The sequence below is a fragment of the Coffea arabica genome, chromosome 4c (genome assembly GCF_036785885.1).
Source record: "Coffea arabica cultivar ET-39 chromosome 4c, Coffea Arabica ET-39 HiFi, whole genome shotgun sequence".
Classification (NCBI taxonomy): domain Eukaryota; kingdom Viridiplantae; phylum Streptophyta; class Magnoliopsida; order Gentianales; family Rubiaceae; genus Coffea; species Coffea arabica.
In genome coordinates this window covers 5686468-5700375 of record NC_092316.1, presented here as the reverse complement: position 1 = coordinate 5700375, position 13908 = coordinate 5686468, and the positions used below count along the sequence as shown (strand labels likewise).

The window sequence follows — 13908 nt, the reverse complement described above, 5'->3', positions numbered from 1 at the left end:
TCTGATTAATTAACTACGCCTCTTCCGTCTATATAAACTTAGCTAGAGAATTATTAGCATTTTCTTTAACCAATATCACTCATTCTGGCAAAATTTTCTCTAACAAACCCTTCTTGGCAGATCATGAGCGCTGCACATTTCAGCCACCAGCATGCAAAGAAAGAAATGATAGCTTTGTCTCCATTGAAGATCAACAGGGATTCTCATTTCATCAAGAAATCATCACCTTCTTCGTCTTCATCTTCTTCGTCCTCCTCGCTAGTGAACAAGCCTGCTCAGCAGCGTCACCCCGTCATTATCTACACGCACTCTCCGAAAGTCATACACACTCATCCTAAGGATTTCATGGCATTGGTGCAAAAGCTCACCGGCCTTTCGCGGTCGTCGGAGGACGATCAAATTATTAGCCCCGCTCCTCCTCCTCCTCCTGAAACCAAGGTCGAGCCGAATTTTCAGGATGATTTTACGGACGATAATAATAATAAGAATATGATGGTGAACAACGACAATAAAGGTGGGACGATGAATGATGATAATGAATCAACTTCGGTGGTGACGGATGAGATTGAAAATAATGGGAGCAGTGGTACCACGGCAGGGGACATTGGTCAGGTTAATTCATCGTGTTTTGTTACACCGCCACCACCCATTTTTGATCCGCCAAATCCTTGCTTCAACAATATTCCGTTTTTCAATCCAAGTCCGGCTACGGATTTCTTTTGTACAGCTCAACCGTTTTATAATTATTCGGATTCCTTATTTTTTATGCCTAACATAAGAAGCTCCTTATCATCTGCGACGTTGGATGGCATGAAAGAGCTACCAGATTTTTGAAACTCTTTCCCTATTTGCATTTTGTGCTTAGAATATTTTTTTTTTTGTTTTTTAAGCTTTTTTGGTGCTTAGAATAAAAATATATTTTTTTTTTTGGTTTTTAAATCTTTTTTGGTAAGAATAGTTTGTTGCCATTTTGTTTTCCCTTATCTTGTTAGGATGTTAGGTACAAATCAATGATTTTGATTAAGTTTTCCGGGTTTCTACTCTGTGAACTCGAGATGTTAGATAAAAAATGTTAGCAGCGATGGTTCCATTTTTGTATTCTTTTTGCAATGAAGAGATTCCGCAGTTATCTACAAAATTACAGTTCTTTCATCTTTTCCTGTTTTTTCTTGGAACAGCAAGTCAATTCTTGGAGCAGCAAGTCAAAACAAATCGTAATTTATTCGCACATTTTTTAATTGTTACCACCACATACAGGAAGTCAAGTAAGTAGTTTTGGCATTCGAGAGTTCAAACTCAAAATTTTTTGACGTGGTAGACATTAAAAAGAATATAATAGTTATTTTCATCAGGAATTTATTACTTAATTGCATATTGAAATACATAACCCAAACAACATTGGGCAAAATCATAACCAAGAAAAAAGGGGAGCTTGTATGGGCACCACCGGTACGTGGCCGTTCATGTCAACTTGGAGGCTCTATAAGCATTAAACAGGGCTGCTGTTTGGCCTAGATGGTCTGCCAACCGGTCGCATATTTGTTGGTTGTCTATAATACCCAGACTATAACATGATGTTTGACAGCAAGGCCCTTTTATTCTGTCAATGCCCTTAGCAACAAAGAACTGGGGTGTATAAATTGTCATGGAACCAATTAATTTTGGAGTAGTTGGCGACTAAAACAGATCTAAAACTCTATTTAGGTGTAGGTTAAGAGATCAAATCCTCTTGCCTACGTTCAAAAAATCCAGACTTTTCCCTTCAGGCTTTTTTTTGAGTCTCTTTTGAGATTTTGACCACTAAAAGCATGATACCGGCGGTGGAAGTGGTGGGGCTAAAGAATGATTTGATTAAGCTTTCTGGCTTCTACTATGTGAACTCGAGATGTTAGATAAAAAGTGTTAGTGATGGTTCCCAACAGTCCTTCGGTGTATGATCCCTTCAAGCTATGTCATAATTAATTGATGTGTCTTTGTTCATTGATTATTGGAGAAGGAAGTTGCCAAATGCTCGATCACTTCGTTTTTGGTTCAGGCATTCAACTTCTTTGGCTAAGCATTATTCTAAGACACTCTTTACTAACAGAACCAATCTGGTAAGCTGTTAATTTGATAGACGTACAACTTAAATGGTTACCTATACAAAGTTCCGATAATTAAATTAACCAAATAATCGGTCCAATGATAAATGAGAATCAAGCTTTGAGAATATATTCTTGTTTGATTCCCAGATTAACTTTAGCCAATTGATAAACCTAATTACAGCATCAGCAGACAAAACAAATTACCATGGCAAACAAATTTACGTTTATATCTTTTTCTTCTTGTACACATTTACAATCCGAGAGATGTTCTCAGGACATGGCAACAAAGAATCAGATTAATGCTAACTATATAAACAAACTCCATGTTACTTCTTCTTTTTGTCTTCTTTAGATCTTTCAAGAAGTACAGGAGCAGCTGGTATGCTGAACCACCATTCTCTGAATCTTCTTGCCCATCTTTCTGTGCTAGCTTTTCGAAGAGGTGAATATCTTGTAAAGAGTTCCAGAAAGGCCAGCAATACTATATGTTTAGCGGGTAAGAGTGCTAGCAGTAGAGCCATGACAACTAGAGCACCCGCAAATTTCTCACTTGCCTGTACAGTCAGAACAAATTCTACAAATTTAGCACAGCAAACTGTGTTACCTGAAGAAGTCGAGTATCAATAACAAGATGTTCCACAAAAATGCATAACGTAAACTCGAGATCCAAGATGATGATACATTCATGCAAACATTGAGGAAATTGGCTAGGGAAATTACTACAGGGCTACAGAAGCATTCATGATTTTCTTATGTGATGAAATGAATGAAATAAAAGGAGGGCTGGGCGGTGATAAGCACTTGGTGGAAATGAGAATTTTTTTTTTTTTTTTTTACTAGCAGTTAAAAGCCAGACCTGTGGAAAAATGGACAAAACCAAGCCGCGTATCTTAAGAAGAACAACATTCCCATCCTGGATCAGCTCTTCTACTTGTGATACGGCGTTCTGAACAGCCAAAAGCTGCTCCATGGCATTTTTTGCAGGTGGAGCTATTATCCTGAGTTCATCGATTGGCCTGCCTCGGCTAAACCAGTGAGTTAGTACCAAAAAAACTGCCGAAAAGATGAGTAGTAATGCAAACATATAGCCCAGCCATCCCCTGCAAAAGAATTATTTAAAGTCGATCAGATTGAGTACTCTTTATTTTTTTTTTTTGAAGAAAATGTCCATGCCCATCTGCCTAGTGCAAGGAAAGACTACAAGAGGCTTCATTGAATGTTATGATGTAAAAGCTTCATTTTTCATTAAAAGCAATTACCTAAGAATTGGTTAACTTAAGTTTCAAAATGAAATTAGAAGCTTAAAGAAAAATCATTTAACTCTGTGAAGCAAAAGCTTATAGGGAACATAGACATGGATAAAATCCCTCAATTTGGTTTTTGCAGCAAGAAGAAAGGCCTTCGACAATAAGTTTTAAAGAAACCAAGGTGAAAAACAAGCTAAACGCTTCAACCATAGGGAGACTTCACCACTAGGCACCAGGAAATGTGTCCAAAATACTCCTTACCGGCAAATAATATATGCAAAAGCCATACAGAATGCCATTGATTTCAAAGGGTCTTCCCAGTATGCCAAAGACTGAAGCCAATTTGCAAATTCCACAATAGGAAATAGCAACTCCTGCATGGAAGTGTAATACCACATTATAGGTTGAAAAAAAAAACTCTGCAAACAGAAGAAAAAATAAAAGCTAACAGCAACTTCTCAGCTAAATACGCACACATGTCCTAATCATTCCAGTTAGGAAATTCATTTGTGAAACAGGCAAGAACTAGATTCTCCAACAAGGATTTGAGTCATTTTGAGCATGCTTTTCCAAGCAGTTGAGAACACCTTTTATCCCTTTCCTATGCTTGGAAACAACACCTTTTATCCCTTTCCTATGAAATAATAAACAAAATTGACACAAGAATGCACCATATATTAGAAATACCATCATGACTGCCAAGTTGGTGTCGATTCCGTCAACTCTAACTCCATCAACAGTAGCTTGTGCTTGTACCACTTTTTTGTAGCTGCTTCTAGATTCCATTACTGCTTTCTCCAATGGAGTAGTTTCACCTACTGCAATTTCACCAACAAGAAGTCCTGCTGGACTAGGAACAGTAGAACCTGTTCCAAACATAAAGTCCAGTGTATTAGCCATGGTCGAAGCTGAAGCAGAGTACATTCCACCTCTAGGACTACCAGAGTTAGATCGATCTAGTTCCCTCGTGGTTGACATGTTAGCAAGAGTTTCCAGTATGAGGTCCCGCCCAGGGAGTTGATCGCATATGTTGAACATGAGAAGGGTATCGAAACAAAGAGGGATAGTTGAACTCATTTCTTTCAGGGCTTGTACTCGCAGGATTCCAAATATAGCTTTCAGAAGAGCTTCATCCCGCTGAATTCCAGTGATTTGGAATTTGTGGATAAACCTTTGGACATAGAGAACTTCTCGAATAATGGCAAGCCAGTAATCACGCCGTGTATGTCCCTTAAGCTCAGGAAACTCCATAATAACTGGTTCTGATCTACAATAGAAAATTCAAATGCTTTCAAAAGCGTCCCCAAAAAATAAGAATATTTATAAAAATATGAGAGTGAAAGAAATTCTGTACTCTTTTCCTAAATCAATAAACACATGAAAGCTTCATTCGAAAGGTACATAAAAACATCAAATCTCCACTGCTTTACATGAAAGTTGACTTGTACAACACTGCCTTGTCGAAGAGTCGGGTTCCCAATGGTCCTGTAAGCTCAGGTCTAACAACCTGGTTTAAATCATCAGATAGATCATATACTTTTGCCTTATCATAAGAGACAACACGAAGAGCTTCAAAGTAGAGAGCCTGATCGGTCAGAGTTAATCGACCTGCAATCACAAGTATTTGCTCAGCATACTTAAACAACTTGATCTAGTCACACTGATGCAATAGTTTCCCCATACCCCAAAATATGTCTCATGCTAATAAAATATATTTAATTGATGGACCGCAGGTCTTGAACATTCAAACTATAGCATGGGCTAATGACATACCAGGCCATGCGGAAATTCCCACATGTTCAAGAACTGGTTGCCCTGTCACTGTGCCATCCACGTCCAGGATCTTCTCACCTCTAGCAGATCGTACGGCAGAAAGGAGTGAGGACTCAGATTGGGTCTTTAATTTTCTTACTGCCCTGCAGGCAGAAACCTCTCAGGTATAGGATTTGAAATAGCTTCACCTACCATGGATTTACAATGCCACATAATGGGAGAATAATGGATTGACTAGAAAATTTCCATTTGCATGTATAGAACTTCAAAGCTTTCACCACTACTGGAAGACAGAGTAAATTTTCTGTCCTTTTAAATTTCAACTTGATCAGACTACTACAATCTTTGCTGAAGGCAATAATGATAAAATTGCACCTACCTCACAATTCTGCTCTAATTCTCAGAATGAAAATTGCCTAGAAGTTCATATGTATCCCATTATGCTAAGCAGGCAAGTGGAGGAAAAACACACTCAGTAAGGTAAGCTATGAAATAATGGTTCAAGTTTGTGGGGCCAATTACAGGCCGACTACAATACCTTCAAGAGAAGAAACTTTTAGGCAATAAAGTGTGCTCTGGTAGGCTCTTACAAATAACTTCCAGGAAGGAGTTAATGCACTTTGTAAGTGGCTTTCTAATGACAAATGATGATACAAGAGTGATAGAGACATGTCAACAGTTGATGTAAGAGTAAAGAAAAAAGAAAGAAACAGAAGAGAGCACCTGATTCATGAAAGCATTATGAAAAATACTCAAATATTAAGTCCAATCTGTATAACAATAACCTAGACATGGATGAGAGGTGCTTGGAACGATATACTTTGTTAAGCTTGTGAGCTTGAATATGACTAGACATACAAAATTTTCAACATTAATCTCCCTGCTAGATATGTAGTTCTCTGCTAAAAATTCAACAAAAAATCAATCAGACAAGTTCGATGCTTAGGAAGTACATCATAGAACCATAATGACGATTATACACAAATAAGATGGTTTCTGATAACCACAACATACAATCAACTGGTAACCTATTTCTCGACCAATCAATTTTTTGCAACTAAACTAACCCTAATCCCCAGCAAAATAGGCCAAGATAATGTCAGATGAAATTCAAATGCATCACTCTAAAATTTCCACCAATAGAGAGAGAGATATAGAGAGAGGGAGAGTCAGTGTGTGTGTGTGTGTGTGACAGAGAGAGAGAGAGAGAGAGAGAGACTCTAGACAACTGATTCAGGTTAAACTTTCATTTCCATCATCATTGTGTTAATGAATATATGATTATCACAAAGGCAGACCAATACCTTGCCAATGCACCTAGGTACTTATCATAGACCGAGAAATGCAGCCTACCACCACTTGAGGCAGTAAGCACTTGAAAAAGCTTATGACTAACAATGACATCGGCAATGATGGGGACTGCAGGAGCAATTCGAGAAAAAGCCTCCAAGGCTACTGAAACATCCTCATCCATCTGCAATAGAATTTCTTTTGTGAACAAAAATGACAGGGCCTGTGCCTAACGGATTTCACATAAGGACAAAACCTACAATAACACGTAGACCCCTTCTTCTCATTGAACAGACTGTATTTGAGATTCTAGGAATTCATGGATATGTACATACACTGTAATGATAGAAATAACAAATTATAGAAGGTATCACCCAGTAAATAGTCCTAGAGATACACAAGATAACTTGTACAGTATGCTCACATTAAGAACTGGTTGGCTGCCAGCTGCAGGAATCTCCCATGCAACCATCATATCAAATGTAAGGCGGCGAAATTTTTTGTCTTCCAAATAACCAGCAACTTGAGCGGACAAAACAAGAGCCCTGAAGCTACTGTACTCCAAAAAGTTACGTGCATACTGAGATGGATGTTTTAAAGCACCAGAAGCCACTTCATCAAAATTTTCTTTGAGCTGCTCCATAGCAACACCAAGGATTCTACATCATTCACATTTGTTGTTTCAAGAAACAGAAATGAGAGTTACTAAGGAGATAGATTAAGGAAGCCATAACGAAAGTCGGTACAAAATTTTATTCTGGACTCAAGTATAGCCAATTTCAAGAAAAAAAATTCACCACACTGCGACTACCAGACTTAGGGGTTCGGTCCCGGGGAAAAATGCAAGAATTTCACTAGCTGTAAGATGATTCTGGCTATAGTGACTTGCTAATTACAAGAATGACATAAAGCACAATTTTGTCTTCCTCGATACACGTAGAAATAGTAAACTTTTGCAGTCAAATTTGAAGCAAGAAAAAGAAACATAAGACTTAAGCTTACTTTGAGCATCTACGGACCACCACATTTGCCACAGGAGAGAGGTCTGGCAACCAATTCTTCCCCGCTGATGGAGACCGTCCCATCTCCTCAATCGCTTCATCATATGCACTCCGGGTTCTTGTTAACCATTTGAAGGAGCCCTCCTTCACCAGACCCTCAAGCATGTTTCGGGTTTTGTTAGCCACAGCCATCCCCAAAACATCCCCTTTGTCAGCATCAAACTGCATTAAAACTAGGCCTGCCCAATCACAGAATCAACATCTCTTATCGTCCCATTTCAGAATGCAACTTAAATAATCCACGTTAACCACTTTCTGAGGAAATTATCCAAGAGAACGAAAAAAAGCCATTTTATCAAAATCCTTCCAGAAACCTCAATAATGGCAAAAACTTCAGCACCAAGCAACCAAGATATTGTTTTTCCAATAAATATGAATCAAGAAAGCTTCCCTAAATCATAACTCCAGCTCGCCACTTACTTTATTAATGATTATACCACATCAAAGCCGCAATTTGTCAAATAAAAACTGTCATGAATTCCCTCAACACATATTGAACTTTTCATAAGCGTCGGCATAGAAATGAGAACAATTTATAAACAAAATTAGAGTGATCTGCATCAAATTAATCACTAAATAAATTGTAGTAAAAGACGATCAAGATGAACTTACCTGAACAAAGAAGTGAAAATGAGAGAACCCTTTCAATATTGCTAGCTTTTCCTGGGAGTTGGATTGGATCAGAAAGAGTTAAGATGTTTTATGATTAACGCAGGTCGGCCGTTTGCGTAAAGTTTCGATCTTGGGCAGCAAAGTTCAGATTCTGTCGTCTTATGAGAGGCTAGGAACTTGGGACTAAATCCGACTTTTTTTTTAGAGATAATTGCATAAACCTCCTCTGAGGTTTCTGACATTTGCACTGACCTCCCCTGAGGTTACTAATCCTTTGCAAATTTAGTCCAAACGATTAAAATATTATTTTAGGGAGTGAAATTAGAATTTTGTACCAGATTTGCCCTTTGTTCTACATATCCAATGAATGACAAAGTATTATAAATCAATTAACAATTAATAAATTTTAAGGAGTATAATTTATGGGCAAACACGCATTACTCATTTAAACTACCAGCTCTTTACGAGTATTTTACTTTCAAATATTTAATTTATGATAAATATATCAATATTTGTAAGTAAAATTCAAAAATTGTCATAGTAATATTCTCGCAAAAAGGAAATCAATAGGTTATTTATTTAATATAAATTAAATATTTTTTTAAAAAATAAATGGCCCATAAAGTATTAATTTTTTATGGTTTTCATCTATTACACGAGTAAAGTATTCGCTCTTTATGTGCATTTTATTTTGAATCATTTAATTTATGTTAAATACATAAATGTTTGTAACTAAAATTGAAAAAATGTTATATTAATATTTTTACGGAAGAAAGATTGGTAGGTTTTGTATTTAACAAAAATTAAATATTTGAAAGTAAATACAAATCTGATTTGAGCGTAAATATTTGTATTAAATTAAATGTTTGAAAGTAAAATATCCTTAAAGAATCGGTACTTTAAATAGTTACCGGCTCTTTATAGGCAAACACGCATTACTCATTTAAAATATCAAATTTTTACGGATATTTTACTTTCAAATATTTAATTTATGATAAATATATCAATATTTGTTAGTAAAATTCAAAAAAGTGTTACAGTAATATTCTTGCAAAAAGAAAATCGGTAGGTTATTTATTTAATATAAATTAAATATTTTTTAAAAAATAATCCATAAAGTATTAATTCTTTATGGCTTTCATCCATTACGTGAGTAAAGTATTAGCTATTTATGGATATTTTATTGTGAATCATTTAATTTATGTTAAATACATAAATATTTGTAACTAAAATTGAAAAAGTGTTATATTAATATTTTTACAGAAGAGAGATTGGTAGTTTTTGTATTTAACAAAAATTAAATATTTGAAAGTAAATACAAATATATATTTGAGCGTAAATATTTGTATTAAATTAAATGTTTGAAAGTAAAATACCCATAAAGAGTTGGTACTTTAAATAGGTAATGCATATTTGCCTATAAACTATACTCTTTAAAGTTTATTAATTGTTAATTGATTTGTAGCATTTTGTCATTTATTGGACATGTAGTACAAAGGACAAATTTTGTAAAAAATTCTAATTTCACTCCCTAAAACAATATTTTAATCGTTTGGACTGAATTTGCAAAGGATTAGTAATCTCAAGGGAGGTCAGTGTAATTTTTCAAACCATAGGAGAGGTCAGTGCAAATGTCAGAAACCTCAGGGGAGGTTTCTGTAATTATCCCTTTTTTATATATATTTTTTGGGTCGGGGAAGTTAGGTGAATGTGTAAGAAAAAGGAAAAAGGGTCCGAAGGGGGATAATCGATGAGAATCGCGGCTACACCAAGCGGTGCATCCCATGTCACGTTCAGGGGTGGAAACGAGCCGAACCGAGTCAAATTTTAGTTTAATCGAATCGAATCTCCAGTTAATTTTATGAAACTCAAATTCGAACTCGAGTTCGACGAGTTTAAAATGTTAAGATCGAGCTCGAGTTCGAACTTAAAAAAATTAAAAATAATTATTATTTTTATTTTAAAATAATAATTATTTTATTTTAAAAAAATAATTATTTTATTTTTAAAAATGAATAAAATAATAATTTTTTAACAAATAATAAAATATTAAAGATACATATATGTAATTTTACTATTAAAATAAAAAATAAAAAATATATATATAATCGAGCTCGCGAGCCCCAACGAGTTTAAATCCGTATTCGAGCCGCTCGTGAACAGCCCTAGTTACGTCTCTATTTGATGCAGTGTGCTAATGTAACGCCCTTGTCTATGCTACACGCTAACGTCAATTTTAATAAAGAAAATGGAAAATGTTATCTAAAAAAAAAAATGCAGGAGAAGAAGGGAAATTATTTTGTTTTATGGTTTTAAATTAGATCCACAATCTAAGAAAAAAAATAGCTAGCCCATTATTCTGCCCTCTTTTGTAATTATAAATTATTAGAAGATTGTAATTGCAGAAATGGGAGTGAAATAGATTTTAGTTCCTTCAAAAAAAAAAAAAATTCATTAGTTCAAACTCTTGTTGAGATTCAACTGTGAAAATTTGGGTTTTGAAGGGCTCTGTCGATCTTCTATAAGTACAATTATTATCATATTGTACCATATCTATAATTGGATGATTCGGTCACTAATATGACCAGTATTGAAAAAGGAGCAAAAGTTCGTAAAATTCATAATCGGCTCAAATTGAGTTCCAGCAGTGCGGTTTAGTCGAGTAAAGATACCTAAATTTGAGCTAGATCAAATCGAAGGCATATCCCTATATGTACTTGCGTTAATGATAAAAGCCATCAAACAATATTGCTCAAAAGTTAAATAAGAAAATTCACAATGTTTCAAACATTAGGGGTGCAAGTAGATTTAATCCAAAACTATAATATAATTAATAAAAATAGGAAAATGCAGATAACCCCTTACATTTTACTATTGGTATTCAAACACCCAACCCAATGGAAATTGAAAGAACGTGCCAGTGCCCTGTGCATACACGATGACTCCCAGCAACCAGAAGCCTGCTCCTTCAGCTAACAAGAACTGAAAAGCTGTAAAATCATGAGTTCGTATCTACTGAAAATTGGTTGTATCGTTTCTACTTTCGTAGGCTGCTTTTATTTTTGCTCAAATTATATATTGTTCTTATCAGCCCCTCGGCGCCATTATGTAGTAGATCATTATGATCATCATATCCTTGAATTTTAGATTTTTCTTCTTGTTTTTGCCTTCTCTATCTTCAATTAGGTAGGAATTTTGACTCGTCAAACTAAAACGCTAGGTATTTGATTATTTTTGAGTTTATTAGATTTTGTGCATTACTAAGTTAATAGTTATTGAATCTTAAGAAAATAAAAAAAAACTAAAATATGATATATATATATATATAACTAAAATAAATATGATATACATATATATATATATATATATATATGAAAAAGAAATAATAATATAATAAAAAAAGTGACACAGAGAGTGTGGCACAAAAAATTGAATTTTCTCTTCCAAATCTATTCTGGTATCTTTGCTAGGCACTTCATTTGGATAGGAAATTATGTGAGATGATTTTTTTTAAAAAAAATACTATAGCACTTTTTTGATGTGATATATGTGAGGTAAAAATGTGATTGAAAAATATATTTATAATATAAGCAGATATATTTGTGGTAATAATTTGCTATCCAAATATACTCAGAGAAAGTTTACTTTAATTTTAAATTATTTATTTTATTAACGAGGACCAAGTTTTTCCTTTAAATAAGATCCTTGTACATTGATAGAAGCACAAGTCTGAAGGCCCGGCCGACTTGGTGATCTCCATGTGCATCAAAGTTGATATTCCTGCTCAATATGTTTCAAGTTGAAATTATCAGTCCCTCGTCCTCCTCTCATGTTTAACCACTTGGGCATTCCAGCTATACAGGAGGTAACGTTCCAGTTGGATTATAGATGATATCAAAGTATAATAAACAACCCGACTAACACCATATGGAAGATGTACAGTGCTGAGTAAGGTTTGGTCTAGCGGCTAAAAGGTTATGGGTTCAAATTTTTGTACCTCGTCCGTTTCTTAAATTTCACCCCTCTCTTGTCAAAAACAAAATGAAATATGTATGGTACCTAAACAAATTTTTGAAACAAGCACAAGGACATTTAGGTCGGTGCAAATCAACAAGATCGAGAACACACAACATATGTGATATCCTCAGATTGAAGTGATTAAGAAAAGAATAAGTGCTGTTTTTACGTCTTGATTTAGAGTTGCCATTATCTTTTCTGACCCTCCGCCACTCTCGGATGTGCTTTTGTTTTTCTAGTCATCCAATAATGTAGCCTACAGAGGTAGCCGTAAATAAACAAAGGTAATGTAGAAACACTTATTCACCACAAGAAAATTATTATATTAGCAAGATTTATTATGTAGACAAAAATGGCACGCTTGCATGCGAAAGCAAAAACCACACTGCATAGGCGTCATATAAGGTAATGTTCTCCTTTATAATGCAAGTAGATGTCTCACAAAGATAAATAAAGTCACAGCTACAAAGATGTCAAACCTAATGGGCTGTAACTGCAAAATGCAGCATCTCATCTCACACCCTAGGGAATTAACAAGTTTCATTTCTTAATTTTCTCTGCTAACATACGTTCAGGATAACTCAAAGAAGGAAATCATTTATGGGAAAAAATGTATGAGAGAAAAGTTATAGAGGATATAATTTCTAGATGCTTAGGTCAGGAAAACTGTCAGTTGGTCCAAATGGGGGAAGATGGATTTTGAGTTCAAAGGGAAACGAGACAGCAAAGATTGATGAACATATTAACTGCGCAAGAGAATAAAAGATTGCAAAAATTGAGACATTCAATTGTAACAAATAATCTGTTTCCAATGGGGTAAGGTAGATGGAACTACAATGTATTATATGTATTACCTATCGAGTTCATAACTTTGCCAAATACATTGTATTATATGTATTACCTATCGGAGGATGTGAAGTCATGAATTGCTTTGAATTGGAGTGGTCATTCGATGGAAGCTTCATCGCTGGTTTGTCAAAGAAAATTAAAGGCCAACCGAAGCTGAACCCGCAGAGGCGCCGGTGGAAAATATGTTCATGAAAAATGTAAAAAATTTTCTGCAGAAAATCACAATCCAAACAATATTATCTAACTCGTAAATGAAAGGAATATTATGATTAAATTCTCAATGTTAATGTAAACATCAAAGTGAAATTAGAACTTTACACTTCTTGAAACAATAAGAATTAGTACTTGTAAGGAGTTTACTTAAAAGGAAAAAAAGAAGAAGAAGAAGAATTTTTACACTGTGGACACGTGTCGCAACTCGTTTTCTGGTTTTCTTTGATGCGAATGCATTCATTAACATAAAGATTCCTATATATATATAAAAAGGAGTTGTTGTATGACTCTTGGGTGATTTTCATCTAACATTTGTAGGGGCGTTTTGGTAATGGTAAAAATATAACAGTATTAATTAAGAAAAATGCACAAGTTTCTGTTGCCTAATTTTGCCTGATTTACCTACTGTATCCTTTAATGGCTAATGGTTTGGCTACTTTGCCATTGATTTAGCAAAGTGGGTAGAAAAGCGAAATTAATTCCCCTCAAGTATGTTTAGCTGAATTGATTATGCAAATTAAATGCATTTAAGATAATATTGGTGCATAAGGCTAAACATGAATGCTTGAATTATAACCGTAGAAAGTTTCATCTTCTTCATCATTAAAGCTGAAGAACCATTAATTCAACTCTTGCAACAAATGGCACTTATTTGAATTAGTAACTGTAGCACATTGATGAGGCCATTAAAGTGTGAGAGGTAAAGAATCATTTGGAATAAATGTTACAAGAGTAATGCAGGACCTCCCATTTTCTTCAACA

General features: G+C 34.9%; 2 protein-coding genes across 2 annotated transcripts; one reads left to right on the top strand and one right to left on the bottom strand.

Annotated features, from left to right (window-relative positions):
- Positions 1-941, top strand: LOC113740123 (VQ motif-containing protein 20-like). Its single transcript, XM_027267640.2, has one exon. The coding sequence runs from the start codon at positions 124-126 to the stop codon at positions 832-834; it is 711 nt and encodes a 236-aa protein (XP_027123441.2). The 5' UTR covers positions 1-123; the 3' UTR covers positions 835-941.
- Positions 942-2284: 1343 nt separating this feature from the next.
- On the bottom strand, positions 2285-8213 carry LOC113740031 (uncharacterized). Its single transcript, XM_072045709.1, has 10 exons — positions 8068-8213; positions 7397-7634; positions 6819-7053; positions 6409-6578; positions 5105-5247; positions 4762-4939; positions 4019-4598; positions 3593-3705; positions 2941-3184; positions 2285-2638 (listed from the first exon to the last, which is right to left on the bottom strand). Exons 2-10 carry the CDS (start codon positions 7621-7623, stop codon positions 2411-2413), a joined length of 2118 nt encoding a protein of 705 aa, XP_071901810.1. The 5' UTR covers positions 7624-7634; positions 8068-8213; the 3' UTR covers positions 2285-2410.
- Positions 8214-13908: the final 5695 nt, after the last annotated feature.